The 20127-nt window shown below is 40.8% G+C and overlaps 4 protein-coding genes and 1 long non-coding RNA gene across 5 annotated transcripts; 2 read left to right on the top strand and 3 right to left on the bottom strand.

The window, feature by feature from the left end:
• Positions 1-19: 19 nt before the first annotated feature.
• Positions 20-2349, bottom strand: LOC135349416 (uncharacterized). The gene is made up of 2 exons (XR_010398917.1): positions 2141-2349; positions 20-1853 (listed from the first exon to the last, which is right to left on the bottom strand). It is a non-coding gene; the product is annotated as an uncharacterized LOC135349416 (long non-coding RNA).
• Positions 2350-7485: 5136 nt separating this feature from the next.
• On the top strand, positions 7486-11483 carry LOC135348878 (WD repeat-containing protein 74-like). Its single transcript, XM_064547258.1, has 10 exons — positions 7486-7644; positions 7718-7958; positions 8217-8277; positions 9360-9503; positions 9635-9745; positions 9933-10030; positions 10228-10432; positions 10559-10612; positions 11036-11171; positions 11310-11483. The coding sequence occupies exons 1-10, from the start codon at positions 7557-7559 to the stop codon at positions 11366-11368; spliced, it is 1197 nt and encodes a 398-aa protein (XP_064403328.1). The 5' UTR covers positions 7486-7556; the 3' UTR covers positions 11369-11483.
• Positions 11441-13078, bottom strand: LOC135348885 (potassium channel subfamily K member 16-like). The gene is made up of 3 exons (XM_064547264.1): positions 12922-13078; positions 12395-12826; positions 11441-12205 (listed from the first exon to the last, which is right to left on the bottom strand). The coding sequence occupies exons 1-3, from the start codon at positions 12962-12964 to the stop codon at positions 11547-11549; spliced, it is 1134 nt and encodes a 377-aa protein (XP_064403334.1). The 5' UTR covers positions 12965-13078; the 3' UTR covers positions 11441-11546.
• LOC135348776 (nuclear pore complex protein DDB_G0274915-like) lies at positions 13070-17841 on the top strand. The gene is made up of 4 exons (XM_064547105.1): positions 13070-13228; positions 13379-13501; positions 14919-15063; positions 15287-17841. Exons 1-4 carry the CDS (start codon positions 13173-13175, stop codon positions 17690-17692), a joined length of 2730 nt encoding a protein of 909 aa, XP_064403175.1. The 5' UTR covers positions 13070-13172; the 3' UTR covers positions 17693-17841.
• On the bottom strand, positions 17745-20123 carry LOC135348823 (inactive rhomboid protein 1-like). Its single transcript, XM_064547181.1, has 7 exons — positions 19836-20123; positions 19305-19771; positions 19102-19220; positions 18577-18954; positions 18437-18521; positions 18251-18380; positions 17745-18153 (listed from the first exon to the last, which is right to left on the bottom strand). The coding sequence occupies exons 1-7, from the start codon at positions 20038-20040 to the stop codon at positions 17846-17848; spliced, it is 1692 nt and encodes a 563-aa protein (XP_064403251.1). The 5' UTR covers positions 20041-20123; the 3' UTR covers positions 17745-17845.
• Positions 20124-20127: the final 4 nt, after the last annotated feature.

Below are 20127 nucleotides of genomic sequence, written 5' to 3'. Positions count from 1 at the left end.
AATTACCCGCTATACGGTATATAGTGGTAAGGTGATTCCCAAACCAGAAACAAGACATTGATTAACATTGGCCTAATTATAATTATTAGCTGTGATACATAGTGATATTAGTCAAATTTTGCAATCAGCATTACTTGGTAGGCCTAATAATTCGTGAGCCCTAACATGAGCTATGTAAGCTACATCAACAGGTGGATGAACAATTGTTGTTCCTCCCAATATTCCAGTTGTAGAATGAATTCCAATCGATGTCGTCAGGGTTGGTCTACAAACAAATTTTGGCTCCGGTGACTTCCAGAATTCTTTAACTTTGAGTAAACTTGTTATATTACCATCTTTCAAATTTGATAACGGTTGTGTTAAGCCACAATCCGGAAAATATTTGAGCCACACAAATTCAGCTGATACTTGATTGTCCTCACAAAAAAATTGGTTGACATAGTCGTGTACATTAGTCTTGTTAGGTAGACGTGGGATAAAAAAGTCATCGGTGTCTAAAAAGAAGGCAAATTCAAACACTTCTCGATAGCGATACAAACAATCATGATGGTTTATAAGTTCTGAGTGGTAGTAAATCTGTGATGTATTGAAATATGTTTTACGATTTTCTACTTTCAGGAAACCTTCTTGAATATAACTTTCAATAATTTTGAGATTTTCATTGTCACTCATAAATTGCTCTTCAACATATAATTGAACCAAATCAACTCCAATAGTCTTCTGATATTTTAGCCACTCACTTAACCAAGGTGGTTTGCCAAAGCAGTTCGTACAAACAACAACTTTGTCTTTATAGTCATCTCTATGTGCAGGGTATGTAACGTCAATAGTAGCTGTTATCGTCATATCTGAGTTTGAAAGTGGACGATAACGTACAAAAGCAGTGCTGTTTTCATGGAGTTCAAGATCGTAACAATCAATCATTATCTCCTCGTGAGTAAGTTTTGGGAAATGATAGGTAATCCACGGAAAGTAAAGAGGAATAGGGTTAAAAGCTTTAGCATTAATGGAATCAGCACCGCAGCCTTCAATTAACCCATGTTTGCGTATTTCCATAGAGGCCTCTGCAAAAATCACTACTGTATTAACAGAGTGTTTGTAACCATTTCTCGCACGTGTGTCAATGTATGCTGATCGAATAATCATAGAATAGATATGTACCTTAGTATCTGGTCGTACAGCATATGTATTGAAACATTGATACATATAGATACCGATCAAAAGAAGTACCAAACCGATAAAAGTCCTCTTCAACTTGTTATTCATATCCAGTTCATTTGCTAAGATCTCTGTATAGCTATCGTTCTCTTTTACAGGAAAGGTCTGATCACGTACTCCACGAGAGCCTAGAATAATTATGTCCATGAACTTTGACCTTATAATTCTGTGATGTGGGGGTGGCTCCAGAGGATTATGCACAAGAAGCACATGAAACTTTAAATCTTCAATTAATACTATATAGATCTATAGCGCAGATCCATACAGGGTACATGTTGTATTAAAATTAATGTGCTCATGCATCCCAACATGTTGTAAATTAATACAGCAAACATTGTTTTATTGCACAAAAAACGATCATTATTGTGAGGGAACATTCTGCCATTTGTGTTCGCCTCTTCACTTATGAGGCAGAGCAGTCCGATTTGTCCTATAGCCTCGGTCCCAAGGACAATGCTACAATAGCCCCAGTAGAACTCCACTCAAAATTTGAATATGTACTCAGTGTAGCACAAGCCACACAGTAATGATGCACAGGAACATGGGTAAAGAAAGAAATGAGAAGTGAACGACAAACTCTTTGTAGACCAAGACGTTGCAGATCTCAAGGATTGCTTTCACTTGTACAGTACGGCCTGGGAAATGGTGAAACAACAATTACAAGTGAGATAGTATGAAACGTATGGAGTAAATGGACATATAGCGGAAAAGAAGAAACAAGAGTGATGGTGGTGCGAAGGGTCCTGTCTTTACAAACAAGCGTTACTAATACTAGATCTACATCAGACATGTATCTACACCATACCATGTACCATGCAGCTAGCTATTGTGTATACTGCATGTACTGTACTGAGATGATATAATTATAATTTTATAGACTAGATACCTATTAATTTACCTAATCTACCTAATTTTATCTTACTTGTGCCATAGATAGTAGAGGATACATGGTTCACCACAAGGAGGCTAGCAACGACTGCAGTCTGTTCCCCCTAGCCCCAGGCCCTAGCTAGCTCTCATCTCTCAAGCTCTGAAGAAAATAGTGATTTGATAGTTTGAATATTAACGGTTTTTTACCATTAAAACGTGATTTTATATGCAAGGTTCAAAGGTGGACATTGGACATATTCCTGTATTTACATATGGCGCAATATTAGTGCCAAAATTAGAGTATATACGTATTTGTATCTAGGGGGTACTCTTTTTGTAAACTTATAGAAAATAAACATCAGGGGTACACTTTTTAGTGTAGACTATCACTTGGGGGTACTCTTATCAGTTTAGGTACACAAATAATTCTTTTGAGGGTACCTACTCTTCCATATTATAATGACCTGAAGAGTACTGAACTAAAAAGAGTACCCTCAAATAAAAAGAGTATACCCTCAAATAAAAAGAGTACCATCAAATAAAAAGAGTACCCCCAAATGAAAAGAGTACCCCCAAATAATTTCTAAGGTTTAAAGTACACGCACTTTAACCTCTACTTAGAGGTGTGGCTTGTATTTCTATTTAGAGCGCCCCTTAGAATTGTGAGCAATTATTATTAAGGTTATTGAACAGTCCCTTGGAAGTCTGGTGTGGAAGCTGCTGATAGCTGATTTATAGAGAACTGTTGACTGATATTGTTGATGGCTCGTTGAGTCAAACAGAGGCAGAAGCCCTGGGCTATGTAGCACACGCTATCTTTAGAGGACATGCTGGTGGCAAGACCATACAGTTGCGAGCAGATTTTGTACACCGGCTACCTTAGCTTCTGAAGAAGTGGGAAGGCCTTCATCAGATCCCTTATGATTGATTACAATAAGTGTTCTAAGGGACTACCAAAAATTGATGTTTATTATTAATTTTTATGAGACTAGATAAAAAAATTATAATTATGGTGCTAAGTAATAATTATTACATGGACAAAAAGGTACTTGAAGTCTAAGGATGTGCTCTAAATAGAAATACAAGTAGAGGTTAAAGTACGTGAACTTTAACCTCAGAAATTATTTGGGGGTACTCTTTTTATTTGAGGGTACTCTTTTTATTTTGAGGGTACTCTTTTTATTTGAGGGTACTCTTTTTAGTTCAGTACGGAAAATATATTTTAGGGTACTCATGGAAGAGCAGGTACCCTCAAAAGAATTATTTGTGTACCTAAAGTGATAAGATTACCTCCAAGTGATAGTCTACACTAAAAAGTGTGCCCCTGAATGTTTATTTTCTATACCAGTTTACAAAAAGAGTACCCCCTAGATACAAATACGTATATACTCTAATTTTGGCACTAATATTGCGCCATATTTACAGACCTTTGCAGAGTTCTTGCAACTCGACGTCTAAAGCGGAAGTTACCGTCACGTGATATTCATGTACATTAAAGCCACACAACATCACGTGAGCCCAACATTGCTGAGTGAGGCAAGTTTTTTACATTGAGTTCTCAAGATGCATCACTAAATTACTTGTTACTAGTTATTCAGAGAAGTCTGAAATAGGATTGTAGCTTCCCAGTATTATATGAAGTGGCTTGCCCCAGCCTGCCCGCTCATTTTGTGTTGCTGCAAGCTGTTGAGAGTCTAGTCATAGACAGTAAAAGCTTAAAGCTAAGCCTTAGCTCCAGCTGGATATATAGTTCTGTGACACAGGCTGTGTGACTAATAGTAACTCACAAAACGATTGGAAATACTCATCAGCTAGCTAGCTGTTCATGTTCAAAGCCTTCCTCCTATATAGGTCGAATTTTTCCCAGTTTAACAAAATTAAATAGGCTTTATTGGAGAAAAATTGGTTAGGAATGAGCCAGAATTCAATCTTGTTATGTAATGGTTCACGTGACAGGCACTTCCGCTCTAGACATCGAGTTGCAAGAACTCTGCAAAGGTCTGTAGTCGCTTTCCGTACACCCATACATGCATAAGCTGCATATAAAATCAAGGAGGTCTGACGTACTGCGTGCACGATTTTAGCCGCCCTCTAAAAGTTGGGCGGCTGAGTCTATGTTAAAGAGGGCGACTAATTTATGAGACAATGCTTCTGCACAGTTCTTGTCACTGAATCTGTTGACAACTAGTTGTGTTTGGTGTCTGTGATGGTTTACTGGACTTAACCCTATCAGCACATAATAGCCATACAAGCTACCGGTAGTCGTGTTCTACTGCCGAGTCAGCAAAAACAAAAAGCAATTTCTGTACTTCTGCTAGTCTTTATTTTAGCCGCCCTCTAAAAGTTGGGCGGCCTAATCACGAGTCTATGTTATAGAGGGCGACTAATTTATGAGACAATATTTCTGCACGGTTTCTGTCGCTGAATCTGTTGATAGCTAGTTGTGTTTGGTGTCTCTACGATGGTTACTGGACCTAACCCTATCAGCACATAATACCCATACTAGCTAGATCCGCCAAGATCCAGTCCAGAGGAGGGAGGACACAATTAACCTTAGCTCTAATTAGCTAATTATCGCGACCTTTTAATTACATTCTTTGAACGATTCATCTTTTCTTTCTTTATAACCTCTACATATTGAGCTAGAGCAAAGTAAGCCTTTTCTCCTACTGGAGGTACCCCTATGGCCAAGTTGTCAGGACCTGAAGGTAATAGGACCCCTATAAGAAGCACCTCAAGTACTCTTATCTCTAATATCCCTGTGAGAAGCATCCCAGGCACTCTGATCTTGTCTCTGTGAGAAGCACTCTTGATCCTGTCTCCAGGATCCCTATGAGGAGCACCCCAGGCACTCCTGTCTCCAAGATCCCTGTGAGAAGCACCCCAGGCACTCCTGTCTCTGATAAAGCTGCAACATGGAATTGTTTAGTTCAGAGTGTCTCCAACATGAAGAACATCAATGACACTAACAATCTCAGCTTCTAGCACCCCTTTATTTGTATGGTTTGCTCTGTGCCTGCAAGAATTGCCTGTCACTCATACTAATATACTACTACAGTACTGTTCTGTGTGTCCCAATATGTAGAGGTTATAAAAAAAGAAAAGATGAATCGTTCAAAGAATGTAATTAAAAGGTCGCGATAATTAGCTAATTAGAGCTAAGGTTAATCGTGTCCTCCCTCCTCTGGATCCAGTCATGTTTTACTACTGAGTCAGCAAAAACGAAAAGCAATTTGGCCTGGAATGTCATTAAAAGGTCATAGAGTCTAATTAGTGAAAGTTCAAGTGATGTCCGACCTCCTCTGGGTTCAATCAAAGGTATACCGTATAGCGCGAAATTTTCGAGGGGCTTAATTTTCGCGGATTTCGTGGGTTAGAATCCTACACGAAAATTAAGTCCACAAAAATTGAATTACCTGCTATAGCATGCATAGATTTAAAGGCGTGGCTTCCGGTAAGCAGTCATTCCGCGAACATTGTGCAACGAAATAGCTTTTAGAGGCTAATCCACGAAATATAAGTGCCTCGAAAATTTCGCGCTATACGGTATCCGACTAGAAAAACATTTGCAATGTGAAAAATTGCTAGGATTGGCCAGAGGAACCACAAAAAAGCGTGGAAACAAGAAATCCGACGAGAGCATAACTCCAATCCGTTACAACGTCAATCACATGAACTGGTAGCCTCCTTCACCGGCCTTTTCATTAGCCTCGATCCCAGGCCGCACTGGGAAGTGCGGCCTGGGATCGAGGCTAATGAACTGGTTGTTTTCCCAGCCAATAATTATGCCTCGGTGCGCATGCGCAAGCGAGGTATACGGTTGTGTGTCTGTGTGTCTGTCTGTGTAGACTGCTACAGCTGCTCAAGGATGAATCAAGTGCAAGTAAGAGTTTCTATAGGCTTCTAGTCATGTTTACTTGGATTTTAATTCGTGGATTTGCAAAATAATGCTTTGTTCTCGAGTTATGCCTAGTTTTGCTTACTTGGAATGCCATTGCAGCCTTTTCAGAAGAGCACGTAGCCAAACTTGTTTACCGAGTGTTACTACTCTACTTAGTAGTTAGTTCTGCACTAGAACGCTAGCTATTGGTAGCTGCAAGAGTGAGGAAGAGAGCTGCAAGGCTCTGTTGATGGCAGCCATTAATTTTAGACTTGAACTTTTGGCATCGATCGTTTTTAACAACAATCATGGTCGATCATTACCCACTCTTTGAGTCTGCATGGCAGCAAAATAATTATTGCAAAAATGTTCATCAGTATAAAAGCTATTAGTAGCTTCATGTTATGTATAGCTTTGGCATCTCCACCGAGGCATCAGCACCTGTGGTGCTTTCATTATAATATAAATACGCAATTTTTACTGGTGGGGTGATGACCAATCTTTTTATTATACAGTCATCCATTTTGGAATGTGCGCATATAATAATGATGATTTGTGATGAATTGATGTTCCTAATACATGCAGTGTTGAGCACAGGTACACACAGTCCATCCATGCGTAGTAACATGCACGGACCGTACTGGTGACCTGCATGGAATAATGTGGATGGAAGCTGGTAGAGATGGATCTGGAACACAGTGTATATACTATGTATTGTACATGTTCATGACGTTGTAACGGATTGGAGTTATGCTCTCGTCGGATTTCTTGTTTCCACGCTTTTTTGTGGTTCCCCTGGCCAATCCTAGCAATTTTTCACATTGCAAATGTTTTTCTAGTCGGATTCCCTTTCTTTTTCAATACAAGTGGAACGTCAAGAGGCAGTACAGAAGTTCAAGAAGAGAAGACAGGACTAATCAGATATCTTCTCGAATATCTCTGGACTAATAATTATACTGAGTAATTATTGCTTGATATGTTGAATTTGTGAATCAGTATTAAATGACAGCCATTTTAAGAGCATGATATATATAGCCAGTGCATATAGCATGCTTGTCAGAGAAAGGAAGCTAGAGCTGAACAGTGTGAAGAAAAGCAACACCTCCAGGCTCTGGAAAAGCACTGCACTGATTTTAGGCGCAACCTTAATGTTTGGGAATATCACGTGACCAGTGACTTCCGCTCTAGACATTGGAGATGCGCAAGAACTCTGAAACCGCTGTACCTCCCCACTCTGCCTCCGATATACCGTATAGCGCGAAATTTTCGAGGCACTTATATTTTGTGGAATGGCCTCTAAAAACCATTTCGTTGCACAATGTTCGCGGAATGACTCCTTACCGGAAGCCACGCCTTTAAATATTTGCACGATAGCAGGTAATTCTAATTAAAGAACAATTTTCGTGGACTTAATTTTCATATAGAATTCTAACCCACGAAATCCGCGAAAATTAAGCCCCTCGAACATTTCGCGCTATACGGTACCTCAGAGTCAGGAGGATCGTCAGGGTAAAAAGGTCTTAATCATAAAGCAGTCTATATCTACTTGTATAAGGATCTTTACCTACCACGTGTAAATTAGCTGGCCATGGCAGATTTAGTCAAGGGAATTAGTTTAGAGTCAACAAGAGCACCTATAGACGTATGGATAGGAACATCACTAGGAGTCTTGAAAGGTAGGACAGCATAATTATTCTTGAATAGCAGTATTTGACATACGCAAACACTGTATTTATCTCCATCTTCTAGGAGTGTGTCTCCCCACTGGACGGGCCACTAACTATCTACCTGCCTCCATCACCCTCTCCCAGACTGACAAGCGTAAAGAGGTGACCGTCATGTGCTGGGAAGACGAATCACATGACGCCCTGTACTGTGGACGCAGAGATGGCATTGTCCAGAAATTCAGTTGTCAGGATCGTCTGTTCACAGCCGAGTGTGACTGCACTGGAGGAGAGGGGCAGTTTGTGGGTCTGGGGAAACACAATGAGTGAGTAAAGACAAAAATTTATGCATGATAATAACTAATGTTATTTATGCGAGAAGCTAGCTAGCTATCATGTCGCATAAATTTCTATCTCACATTTAAGACTTTATTCGAAGCCTGTACAATCCCATTGAAATTGTGACGTTTAATCGAGGAAATAAGTATCATATAATGTTTTCCAAGCCGACCAAAACGCATAATGCTCCCATATATTTCACTAAGGTAACTGGATGTAACTAGCTCCTTCTCTCTCCCTCCTAGGGTACTCATCACCTGCACTGACAGAGGCAGCCTGTGTTACTGGCCTTTAGACACGGACAAGGTAAACGTGGAAAACCTATTTTGAGGGTTAAGTGATTTTGGTTAAGTGGTGTACATAATACAAAATGGCCAGATATCCACATTCATATTCTGCTACCGTCATATAGCGGGTTATTTTTTCGGATTTCTTAAGGTTGCGGTAAACAGTTTGCTCATGAATAATTTATGATTTTCTTATAATGATTTTTGTGAAACTATGATAAAAATTTGAAGCACACACATGATAAATATATCGGTGTATCATCCTGTATGACAAGAATCAGTCTTCAAAACATTTTCCAGTGGAAGCTCTGAGCGATCATCAAGTTACTAGAAACAACACAAAACTAGTAGTCATTTTAAACTTCCAAAAACACTTCTAGCTCTGTGTTCTTGGTCTTATATGATGCTTCTTACCATTCTGGAGGGCGTGTAGAAGCGTTTTTTTCTTTCCAGGCCAACAAACTCTCACAAAATAATAATATGTAGACTAACTCCACTTAAAATGGCGGCCAGAGCCAAGGAAAACAGCCTCTTGTGAGCTTTCAGTAGCCTTTTTTCGAAATATCTCTTCTACACGCCCTGCATATAGTGAAGCTACAGTAGACTGTACCTAAGCTTTATAGTAAAAATGTCTATTCGAGCCATGAAATTACTACTGCGTTTCAGCTGGACTTCCAGCTCATTCTAGCTGGAAAGATCACTAGATCTAGCTCATGAATAATTAATGAGCAAACGGTTGACCGTAACCTTAAACTAAACATTTCGCGGATTTGTTTTCAAGGATAGTGGTTCAAATGACCACACCCCTACAGTAGAGAGAGTAAACCACATTTCGAGGTTCGAGGTCAATCCTCGAAAAAACCTCGAAAATAACCAGTAACTTCTCTGTGCCAAAAATTGATTTATTAACGGAGGGTCACATTTTTCGCAAATTGGCTTGAATTTCACTCGTAATATTTTCGAAAGATGTCAGTTTTTTTGCAGACTTGTGTATGAAACATGCATTTTCGTAGTTGAACATTTTGTAGCTTAGTTGAAATCTGCAAAAGTAACGGCCCCCGAAAATTACCTGCCAATTTCACTCTTCTGCACTGTATATAGACGGAGCGATGTGTGGGTGATGATGTGTCTTGTATGGCAGTCAGTCCCAAAGCACAGCTGCAAGTGGCCACGGGAGGGAAGGAAAATGACTTGAAGGTGTGGGACGGCAACAAACTGGATCAGCCAATATTTCAAGCCAAGAATGTGAGGAGAGATATACACGTACAAAGTACGTGATAGTGTAGAGATTTTGAATTTGTACGAAGTGTATTTTCATTGAGCAAAATACACACTATTCAGTCGTACAGCTCTAGCATTAATTATTGGTATTTCAGGTCAAAAATGACAAGTTGGACCTCCGTGTCCCGGTGTGGGTGACCAGACTTGGCTATACTCTCAACTCTGGGGACCAGCCTGTCATCGCCGTAGGAACTGGGCATCATCAAGTGAGCCGAATCCGTACTACAAGTTCCAGTATTAGATAGTGTCTGCATATTCAAATGTTTACCTTCTATACACAATTTGCATGTGTACCTGTTTATTGATTGCGTGTAAACATTTTGGTAAGTACCGTATAATGCAATAGCAACGATTGTTGAATCATTCATCTGTTATACATTTTTTTGTTGCCAGTTGAGGCTCTATGACACCAGAGCTCAGAGGAGGCCAGTGTACTCGACAGTGTTTGGAGAGCATCCAATCACAACCCTCAAAATGTCTCAAGATGGCAGGTACGTACACTCAGCTACCATACCACTATGCATGCAGTTGAAAATCAGTACTTGTAAATGCGTTCAATAATAAAATAAAAGCTATTCTAAGATTTGCTTTGTAATGGAGCATTTGCAAGGTTGTATTTCTCTTTTTCAACTATTCTGGTATGGTTTTAACCCTCCCCCTAAATCTTTCCACCTAACGTTCCTGGCAGGTCCTACTTTGTTGGAAACAGTGCTGGCGAGATGGGCAGGGTAGAGCTGAGGACAGGGGGTGTGGTCAGCCGCTACCGAGGATTTGGTGGGGGGGTGCGGTGCATCGAAGAGTGGGGAGAGGGGGAACAGTCTCTCATTGCTGCTACAGGACTCGATAGATACCTCAGAGTCTACTCTGCACACAGACCAAAGCTGCTGCACCAGGTACTGATATAAGAAATAGGTCATACATAGTTATTGGCAATTAAGTACTCATAACAATTTATACAGCTCACTGCCGAGAGAATTGTGTGCATATAGTTACATAATTGTGTGTTTCCTGCTATCCAGGTCTACCTCAAATTGCAGTGCAGCTGTTTGCTTTTCAGCAATGAATCGGTCAAGGTGAGCGGGCTGGCATGTGTTCTTTACTTATAAGGGTGCACTGTATTGTGTGTATTGTATTACGGGAAATTTGGTGAGCATTATATTTAGCGAACGGGAGGAATAATTGGTTTGGCGATCTTACTGCATGCATGTTTTTGTGAGAGTGGCTATCTATTACGGTAACCATCATTCTATGCAAGTGTAAACCTTGCACTCCATAGAACCTTGGTTTTTAAATTAGGTGATCCTCACCATATCGCCAACGTTTTTCAGTGCCAAAAGTGTATGTGCCATGTGGTTTATTATTCTGAATAACAAGTATTAATATCTTCCATCTGAGCAATCATCAAGTTACTAGAAAGCACTGATTGTATGTAGTAGTCAAATAAAACTTCCAGCGAAATATTTCTAGCTCCGTGTTCTTGCTCTTATACAATGCAGGAGCCTAATCTACCAGAGATGAAAAGTTTGCCTGAGACTGAGACTGAGACTGTTGACTGTGAAAGCAGTGGGGATGAGGACCAACTCTGGAACAGAATGGAGACAATAAAGGACACTAGGAACACTATCAAGAAACGTGAGTTTTATAAACTATCTATGCTTTGTACAGCTATTAAGGCAACTACTGTAACTATAATTGCATTGTATGATCTAGTAACTGAACCGTCATGTAAGAGCTAGTTGCAATAGTATACCATTCTTCTCATTCCTGCAGGCTCCATATGTCACGTAGAAGTGAAACAGTCAAAAAAAAGAAAACTCAGAACTAAGTAGGCCCAAAGTTACTTGTCTTTGCGTTTACTTGTGCCTGCTGACAACACAGTATTTATTGTTATCTTTGTAATCTATTGTCTGAGCAATATAAATAATTCACAAAAGCACACGATAACCATTGTATTTTTAATACACTAGCAAACTAACAGTACTCAATGTCATTAAAAGAGTGTCTACACTATGGATCTTGAGGTGGGTCAACAGCTGTACTATTGTCCGGAGACTGAGGTGGTGCTGTACTGTTCTCCCGAGACTTAGGTGGTGATCCGACATGTGTTAGCTCATGGTTACCATCACTAGCCACTGAGAAACGTCTCTTCTTTCTCCTACGAACGTTGTACTTGTGGATAGCTTTACTAATACCTTCGAACAAGCCTTGAAGTTCAGAGATAAGAGTAGCTAAGAGGGCTAGTCCAATCCAAACCCAAACTGCGGTGATTATTCTGTACAGGCCAATCAAAGCTACATTGTCTGAAATTCTCGAACCGTCCGTCCCAGGTAAGAAATCACCAAATCCGACAGTTGTCAAAGTAACAAAACAGTAGTACACACTGTTTAAGTATGACCACTCGTCCGACCCTTCAACGGCTACAAAAATGGCTGCAGGAATGATAATGAAAAAGATAAGTGTGATCAGCAAGCTTATTATTGCGCCGACAACTTTCACGACAAGAGGGCCCTTCTTTCTGCCCAGAGGAGCGAGGGATGCGTCCAACCAGGCGGACAATATGGAGCCAATAGTGCTGAGGAAGATGAGGGCTAGGGGAATGCCGACAACGGCATAGAAGATGAATAGGATCTTTCCACCATCAGTCACAGGGAATATCGTACCATAACCTGTATAATATAGTGGGTGTGTGGGTGTGGATGTGGATGTGTGATCTGAGACATTATTATTGTATCAAAACTCAGTATAGACAATGAAGAAGGTGCATATGTGGGTATAATAATCGTATTATGGGTGGCGGCTGCACAATGGAATGCAATTAGTGGTCCATCTGCTATTTATTATAGTTTTGTACTTACCAATAGTGGTCACAACAGTGCTTGCAAAAAACACAGCAGATGCAAAGTCCCACACTGGATCGGGCAGTGACGTATTAACACCGGCATTGGCAACCCTTTGGGACACGGCAACCAGAGTGTTTGTAAGGCTCAAAGCTTCTGCTTCCGAAAGGTTGGTCGAATTCACAATGAATTGTGTGAAGGTGTTCAGTTCTTGGGCTAATGCAGCAGCAGATTCTATTTGCTCAGTCTCCATTCTAGCCAGTCCTGCCTGCTCAAAGGGACCCTCCAGAGCATTGAAACAGAGGCCACCCAGAAGGAGGTAGATCCACACAATGGCGGCACCACCTAGAAATTTCCAGTAGTTGTTGAAGCTACAGCAGCAGTTCTTGCAGGCATTCTTGCTTGTACAGCAGTCCACAGGAGTGACCATCTCCTCCTCAGCTTCATTGTCTAAATATATAAAGAAGAAGTAAAGGTCAACACAACACTGGGTGTGTCTGGTATGCAAGCTTTCAACATATAAATTATAGATCTAGCTAACTTACCTGCTTTTTCTGAGGTGGAATTGCGTTTGTCTTCAGTGGCCATGCTTAGATCTACTCTATACTAGCGAGATCAGTCAGCTCTTAGCTTAGGTCCAGATCTGGTAGCTTTGTTGAGGTCACACTTAATAATGAAGGGCGCGGCTGCATCTCAAAATTGCAAATTGACCAGCCCCTCCCCCTAGAGTTGCAGCTATAACAGCATCTTGTTGTTCTCCCAACGGCCCACCACCAGCCAGTTAGCTACATGCAATATGGCAGCCTCTACACCAAACAAGAAACCAGGACTCAGCCTGATTAAAGATGAATTGTAAGCTATCAGTAACAATTTGCAAGATAATAATAATTATAACTTCTGTCCTGTTTGCTGTACTATACTTGTACTATCATAATTATAGTTGCAACTGTTTATTAAATTAGTACAATGTCATGCATAACCTGAGGCTATCTGTACCTGCAGCTGGTATGTTGGTGCTATTAGTGAGAGGAAAGCAGAGCAAGTACTGGCAAAACTTGGAGACAAAGGATCTTTTCTCATCCGTGACAGTCTATTGCCGGATGCAGACTATATTCTATCAGTAAAGTGAGTAAGAAAAGATCTTAGATCTACTTGGGCAATCATATCAACGATTCAGTTTAGGAAAGCTTAGAAAGAGACCATTCAAATGGTGTTATCAAAGTTTTGTACAAGTACAGTAGTTCTTGTTAATCCGGCCACCCTTGGACAGTGCAGCTTGGTTCGATTCTAATAACTTATTTAGCGGTTCTGTCTCGAGGATAATGAACCTAAATTCAATTTTATCTGCCAAACCACACCCAAAACACCGTAATAAACGTCTAAAATTACATTGAAAACTTAGTTTGGAGCAGCCAGTACTGGCCAGTATATATACAGAATAGCAAGTGGCCGGATTTCAGGACAAAAAGTTTTGTGCAATAATAGCTAGTAATCCATGCCAAACCAAATTACCGATATATCGAGGTGGTCGTACTTCAGAGAGCCAGAATAGTGATAGTACTCTATATATAGCCTCATTCCCAGGCCGATTTTTCTCGAAAAATACTGCCTGGTGTCAATTGCATGGGTGATAGATAGTGTGCATGCCATGCGCTTGCTTACTCATGCTACAAAATCTGAGGAATCTCATTCTCTTTTCTATCTCTTGCCTTCTATTACCTTGGTCAAGAAGGCTAGTCTGAAGCCAGAAGAGACCCTAGCTCATCTACCTCCATGATGGTCATAATTATGGTCAGGATGATTGGATGAAGTCTTTGTGCTTGCTATGGTACTTCCAATTGCTACTCGGCCATACGACCATGGCATCTTAGAGGTAGATGAGAGCCTCTTCTGGCTTCAGACTAGTGTGCAAGCCTTCAGTTCTTGACCAACGCAATAGATAGTCTCGCGAGCAGACTTGTCCTAGAGGGAACGTCTGGTCACTATTGCAGCAATTCCATGGCACTGAAGAATGTAGCCACGTGCAAGATTAACCAAATTCACATGTAGCAAATATTTTCATTCGCAGCTAGCTAGCTCTTGCTTGGTCTGAGCTCCTTGTAACCGAGTTCATTCGCAGCCAGGTATGGTTCAACACTAAAATTAGCCTTTGCTAGAGTCAAAAATCCTTCTTTTCACGTTCATTTTATGCTATAATAGGAAAATATATGGGGTGTTACCACCCACTATGACGTGGACAAAACTGATTGGCACTGCCAACATTCTGGCAGGGGTCCACGGCCAAGTTATAATATACATATATAAGCTTGAATTGCACTCGATCATACGGTACATAGAGAGATGTGCTTGTCATTGAATGTTGACAATTTGTGCAAACTTATTTTTAATTAGTAAAAGTGCTAATAAAGCAGGTGTTTACAGGAAATTATTATACTATTCATAGCATGTGGCAATAAAATTAATACCTTAATTGTACAATTATGCAGTATTCATTAGCTTGCATGACTGGTTTCTAAATTTGTTGACTGTTTTTTATTCACAGAGGTAGCGAGGATATTGATCACTATCAGGTTGTTGTGGCACCCAACAATGAGTGTGTCCTCAATGGATACACATTCGCCACTTTACCAATTGCCATTGAATTTTACACTGAGAACAGAATTGGCAAAGTATTCCTTAACACACCTGTGAGTATAATATGCACACACATAAAAATTATAGATGTTTAGTGCAAATTCAACCATTCATACAATCTTCGAATTCCAAGCAACTTGGTTTGCTCGCAAACATTTTCATGCATGCATGTGTTATATATGTATGGTGCAAAATGTTGTGAACCACATGCAAAGCATGGCCATGCAGCTGTACGAATATTGGTGTGTCATTTACGTGAAATATCTCTGTCTCCAGGAAGAGCCAGTGGTACCAGAAGCAGTTGCCCCCAAAGCAGTAGGACCAAAGATTAAATATGCTCCTGCTCATCACTCGCCACAGCTACCTAAAGCAGTAAAAACAGAACCAGAAGATCCTGTCGTACCTGAAACTCCAAATGCTCTCCTACAAGTTGCGGATTCCAATTTTCAAGATAAGAAGAATACAGAATCGCATGAGCAAAGCGCTCCAACTCACACTGCTACAACTGAGTCTTCAGGTAGCAATCAAACAGAAGGTGTCACCACTGGAGCAGAATTATCAACTTTAGTCGTTGATTCAAACCCTCAAACTGTCCTAACTGCATGGCAGGAACAAAACTCTTCAACCAAACCAACAGAAGAAAATTCACCTTCGGAAGAAGAGCCTCAGCTTTTTGTCACAGAAATCACTGAGGGCATAGACCATCAACCAACTGATCATGTGTGTTCGACTCAGGCAAAGGAGACTTCTATCCTCAAAGATGGAGAGACAATGGTTCTTCCAGTCAAGAATTTGGAACAAGTTTCAGTTAATGCTAAAGAAGATCTAGAATTGAAACAATCAAACCAATCTCAATCTGAAAATGTGGACGGTTCTTTCAATAATTCACCTAAGCAGAAAGAAAGTACTACTCCCAACATAAATTCTCACACGCAACCTTTGAAACCCCCTAAGGATTTGAAGGTTGAGCAACAAAATGAACTGAAGAATCTTCCCTCTATCGAAGACAAGAAAAAAGCCTTGAAAGAAAGACTCAGGGGAGAAGTTGAGAAAGAAGAAACGAAAAAGAGGGTCCCTCCACCAGTTCCAAAGCGTACATCGACTGTTACAGATCTTTTCAAGGCTCATTTAGTGGAAACAAAAGAAGAGGAACCGAATCCCGAATCATCAGTTGTTAAATCTAGCATGAAGGTGTCACCACTCCCTGCTCCAAAGAAACTCTCCATTCCTCTGAACTTTCAACAAAACAGCGAAGAAGATTCTGACAAGATTCAACAGAAGGCTACGTCACCAACTGAAGCTCCCAAACGACTTGTAATTCCCCAGTCCCTGCAGTTGCAGCCTCCCCCACCCCCGTTGTCAACCCATCCTGGACTGGCCAAGAAGGAAGAAGATCGACAGCAGCAACTGTTGCAAGTTGAAACAGAAAGATCTCAACCACAAAAGTCCAAAAAGCGACAAAGCTTCTTCAGAAAGAAAGGAAAGGACTCAGACAAAGAGAAGTCAGGGGTTAAACGCAAGCCAAGCTTTAAGGCTGATGAGCCCATCACATTAGATGATGCTGAGAAACAAAAGCAGCAACGACAAGAGCAAGAGGAAGCACCTGTAAACCCTAGTCCTCCTCATCGTACTAAGAAAGTGATTGGTGTTCCAACTCTAGGTATAACTCCAGTTCAATTAGACGCCAGTGGAGGAGGTGGTGAACTCGAATCTATCTTCAAGACAATTACAAAACACGAATGGCACCCAGAAGATAGTGAAATGAAGGAAGATATCTGTAGTTCCACATTTGGTCAGTCATCTGTGAAAGTTGTTAAGCCACCAAAAGTAAACAAGCCAGAGAAATATGAAGAACAACAAAAATTGGAAAAGGAAGACACACCCAAACAAAAGCCCGGACATATGAAGGACAACATTGGAGATATATCTGGAGTGAGTACTTTCAACCCGAAGGTATTTAGCACCCCTCCAGAAATTCAAGAGACGAACTTTACATTTACAACTCCAATTAGTACGGATATTTTCTTGAACACTTCTTTTCTGAAAGAAAGTGGCAATTCTCAGGGTACTTCAACATCAAGCTCTCCGAGAACCCCAAGCTCCTCACGTCACGACACGAACAATTCTTCCCCTTCTAGCATCGGTGTCACTAATACCAGCTCACAAAGCCCCTCTGTAAACACTTCAATATCTTTACCTTCTACACCAAAGACACCCAACTCGAGATCTTCACAGTCCACCACATCACACAACACACCCGATTATGAACACACTGCCATCCCATCCACTAGCATACCTCAAAAGTTACGTTCCCAGGAAAATGACAGTCCACCAAAGATTTTGTCGAATAGTCGAACTAGTGGATCGCTTCCTTTAGGCTTTGTTGTTACATCTACTGGTAACCCCACTCAAAGTGTAAATCCATTCGGCCGCCAGCACCGATCACTCGTTGATGTGGTTCCTGGGATACCAAGCGTATCCAGAACTTTACCACGTGGTACGTCGTTGGACCAAATTCATGAAGACGTTGATTCTCCACCAGTTGGCATACACTTATCTCGTAGCCATACTATTTCCAGCAAGCAACGAGAAGTCAAGAAAAGCTCGACCGGAGCCGGACCAATGAACTCAAAGCGATTGGGAAACAAAAAGAGGGGCAGTGTCTTTAAGAAAAATAAGTAGACTTGGTTCTGTATGTAGATCTATGGTGCCCCATGCAATAGCTTTTTACATGTTGATTGCATACACTTTTATCAAACACTTTTTTACACCGTGAAAGTAAACTTTTGTACGCATATAATTATAAATGTTAAACACTCGTGGATACAAAATCAGTTATTGTATGGGAATAAAAGACAATATATTACTAATGAACTCACTGCAAAAAGTTGGGGTGTATGGAATACAATTGATGTAGCTACATGCTGGACAAAAGTTTAGTTCAGTGTTAAAATAGAATATCACAAAACCAAATAGAAACAATGTTATAACAATCGGAAGAGAAGTCAGTATGAGGCATAACTTGATGGCTCTGTCCCACTTGCCCAAAGTGATGTACGGCACAAAAATAAACGAGGCCAGTACTCCAAAAATGAACCCTCCAATTTGGGAGAAGTTGTCCACGTAGGGGAGAGTCCCAATAGCTGCAAAATTGAAGACTGGTTCGTGACTCAATTCACATAATTATGATGAAAGTTACAGGGGTGTGCATTCTAATAGCTATACTGTTTCACAACTTACCCAAGAGTAAGACGATGAGCACCAACATTTTAATCAACTCAACGCACGGCTTTTTCACCCACTTCCAACTCTGGAGGAGCTCAACAAGTAACACTCCAATAAGACCAAAGAGGGGACCAGATCCTCCAACCTGAATTCAAATCCAATAGTTTATTTTGTTCGTGTTAAAAATGTCAACCGGCTTACAGAAACACTTGTGGGGTCAAATATTCCACTCAGCAAAAATCCTCCAACACCCGATGTAAAATAGATGCAAATGAACCTCAAAAACCTGTGAGGGTGACCATAATTGTTATTAAATCACATGCATGCACTAATTTTCTTACCCAATTCTTCGTTCAATCATCCAACTGTTGTATAATTTGATAAACCCCACAATCACCAAGGTCACAACACCATGATTGAGAAAGATGGCTGAGACGAACCTCAGTCCTTGATCAGGGATTTCATTGATGGTACGATTAATCCAGTCAAATCTACACGTATCAGCAAAGCAGTCCACTTCGCTGCATAGAAGTTTGTCTTTGTGCCAATAGCCTTCTTGAAAGGTGCAGTTTGCTTCTGTCGTGATAGAACACTCTCCAAGAATACCCACACAGCATGGATGAAGAACCACCCCTCCATTGCAGTCACTTGTACTGTTCAGTTCTGCTCGACATCGACTAGCTCCACCCAACACACTGCCACTGTATTTGCCTATGCAACTGCCGGGTAGATTGTGCAATTTCACACACTAGTATTGTGTCACACACAATGATACAATTTCTGAAACTACAAAGTATTCCATAAAAGCAACAATGTGCACAACCATGCAGTATAATTATAGCTACATGTAGTATTTTATTACTCACATGTCCTGTGGTAGCATGCCACACTGCTCGAGACTACCAGATTTACAGCATCTCAACTTACTCTCTTCATAGCTTGTCCTAGCTACCAGCAGCTGAAAATCTCTATTGTCCCTAATACACTGTGATTCAAAGGATATCATTGAAAGAGAATTCAAAAATTGCCAGATCATGCACACATTCCTAACAAAGATTAAAAAACTTACTGGTGTGTACATTGCTCCAGAGTGAACAAGAGAAGAGCTTGATGGTCCAATAAAGAAGTTTGGCACAATTTCCCTTGTCTGATATTCGGACAGATTGTTAAAACCCACAATGGTGTCACTGACAGTAGTTGGCACAAAAGCAATCGGTGCAAGGCCAAACAATACTATTACCGCAATTAGCAGCCCAATCTCAAGCAATGCGATAAGGATGGTTGTTACAGGCCAAAACTTTGGTAGGCTGCCCATTACCTCATCTCTAGTTGGCTCCCTTATTCTTCGCATTCTATTCAGTGTTGAAGTAATAAGTGACTGCTGTCTTTGTGGTGGTGGCGGTGGCGGTGGATCTTGTGTTCCTCCTTCCACATAGGGTACAGGTGAGTAGTTAACTTGTCTGAAAGTACCTGTGCGTCTATGGCCTCTGGTGGTGGGGTCATCGTGAACACCGAAAAAATGTCCAATTGAAGCTCCTAGTGAGTACAAAGGTAACATGAAACATTTGTTGCCAAGAAAACAGTTCAGTTATCACATTACCTGCAAATGCTAGCGACCTGTTGAGAGTGTTTCTCCTATCTCTTGGTGTAGGTGCCTCAGGACCCCTGTGATGATCTGAGTCGTCCACAGAGAGAGATTGATACCTTGGTGGCTCTTCATTATAACTAGCTGGTCGTCCTCTCCATTGCATAGGGGGAGCAGAAGGAGGAACAGACTCTTGACTTTCCCTTAAATCAGTGGCCATTGCAAGATATCTCTCTGCACAAGAGTTGTGGAGTTGTTTACCTTGTAAGTGTACAAGCAAGCTGTGGGTCACATGTGTACTGCGCAA

Source organism: Halichondria panicea, chromosome 15 (assembly GCF_963675165.1).
Source record: "Halichondria panicea chromosome 15, odHalPani1.1, whole genome shotgun sequence".
Classification (NCBI taxonomy): domain Eukaryota; kingdom Metazoa; phylum Porifera; class Demospongiae; order Suberitida; family Halichondriidae; genus Halichondria; species Halichondria panicea.
Note: the sequence above shows the minus strand (reverse complement) of the source record. Positions and strands in the feature narration are given on the sequence as shown.

Bases quoted from the DNA above. Each gene is read 5' to 3' on its own strand.
- LOC135348823 (XM_064547181.1), bottom strand. From the start codon at position 20,040: ATGGCCACTGATTTAAGGGAAAGTCAAGAGTCTGTTCCTCCTTCTGCT. The intron at 19,221-19,304 runs GTAAGTTTTTTA...TTTGAATCACAG, and splicing joins CTGGAGCAATGTACACACCA to TGTATTAGGGACAATAGAGA. The intron at 18,154-18,250 runs GTAAGTTGTGAA...TCAATTTTGCAG, and splicing joins GCTCATCGTCTTACTCTTGG to CTATTGGGACTCTCCCCTAC.
- LOC135348885 (XM_064547264.1), bottom strand. From the start codon at position 12,964: ATGGCCACTGAAGACAAACGCAATTCCACCTCAGAAAAAGCAG. The intron at 12,827-12,921 runs GTAAGTTAGCTA...TTATATATTTAG, and splicing joins TTCCACCTCAGAAAAAGCAG to ACAATGAAGCTGAGGAGGAG. The intron at 12,206-12,394 runs GTAAGTACAAAA...TATATTATACAG, and splicing joins CACTGTTGTGACCACTATTG to GTTATGGTACGATATTCCCT.
- LOC135348776 (XM_064547105.1), top strand. From the start codon at position 13,173: ATGGCAGCCTCTACACCAAACAAGAAACCAGGACTCAGCCTGATTAAA. The intron at 13,229-13,378 runs GTAAGCTATCAG...CTGTACCTGCAG, and splicing joins AGCCTGATTAAAGATGAATT to CTGGTATGTTGGTGCTATTA. The intron at 15,064-15,286 runs GTGAGTATAATA...CTCTGTCTCCAG, and splicing joins AAGTATTCCTTAACACACCT to GAAGAGCCAGTGGTACCAGA.
- LOC135348878 (XM_064547258.1), top strand. From the start codon at position 7,557: ATGGCAGATTTAGTCAAGGGAATTAGTTTAGAGTCAACAAGAGCACCT. The intron at 7,645-7,717 runs GTAGGACAGCAT...TCCATCTTCTAG, and splicing joins ATCACTAGGAGTCTTGAAAG to GAGTGTGTCTCCCCACTGGA. The intron at 9,746-9,932 runs GTGAGCCGAATC...TTTTGTTGCCAG, and splicing joins TAGGAACTGGGCATCATCAA to TTGAGGCTCTATGACACCAG.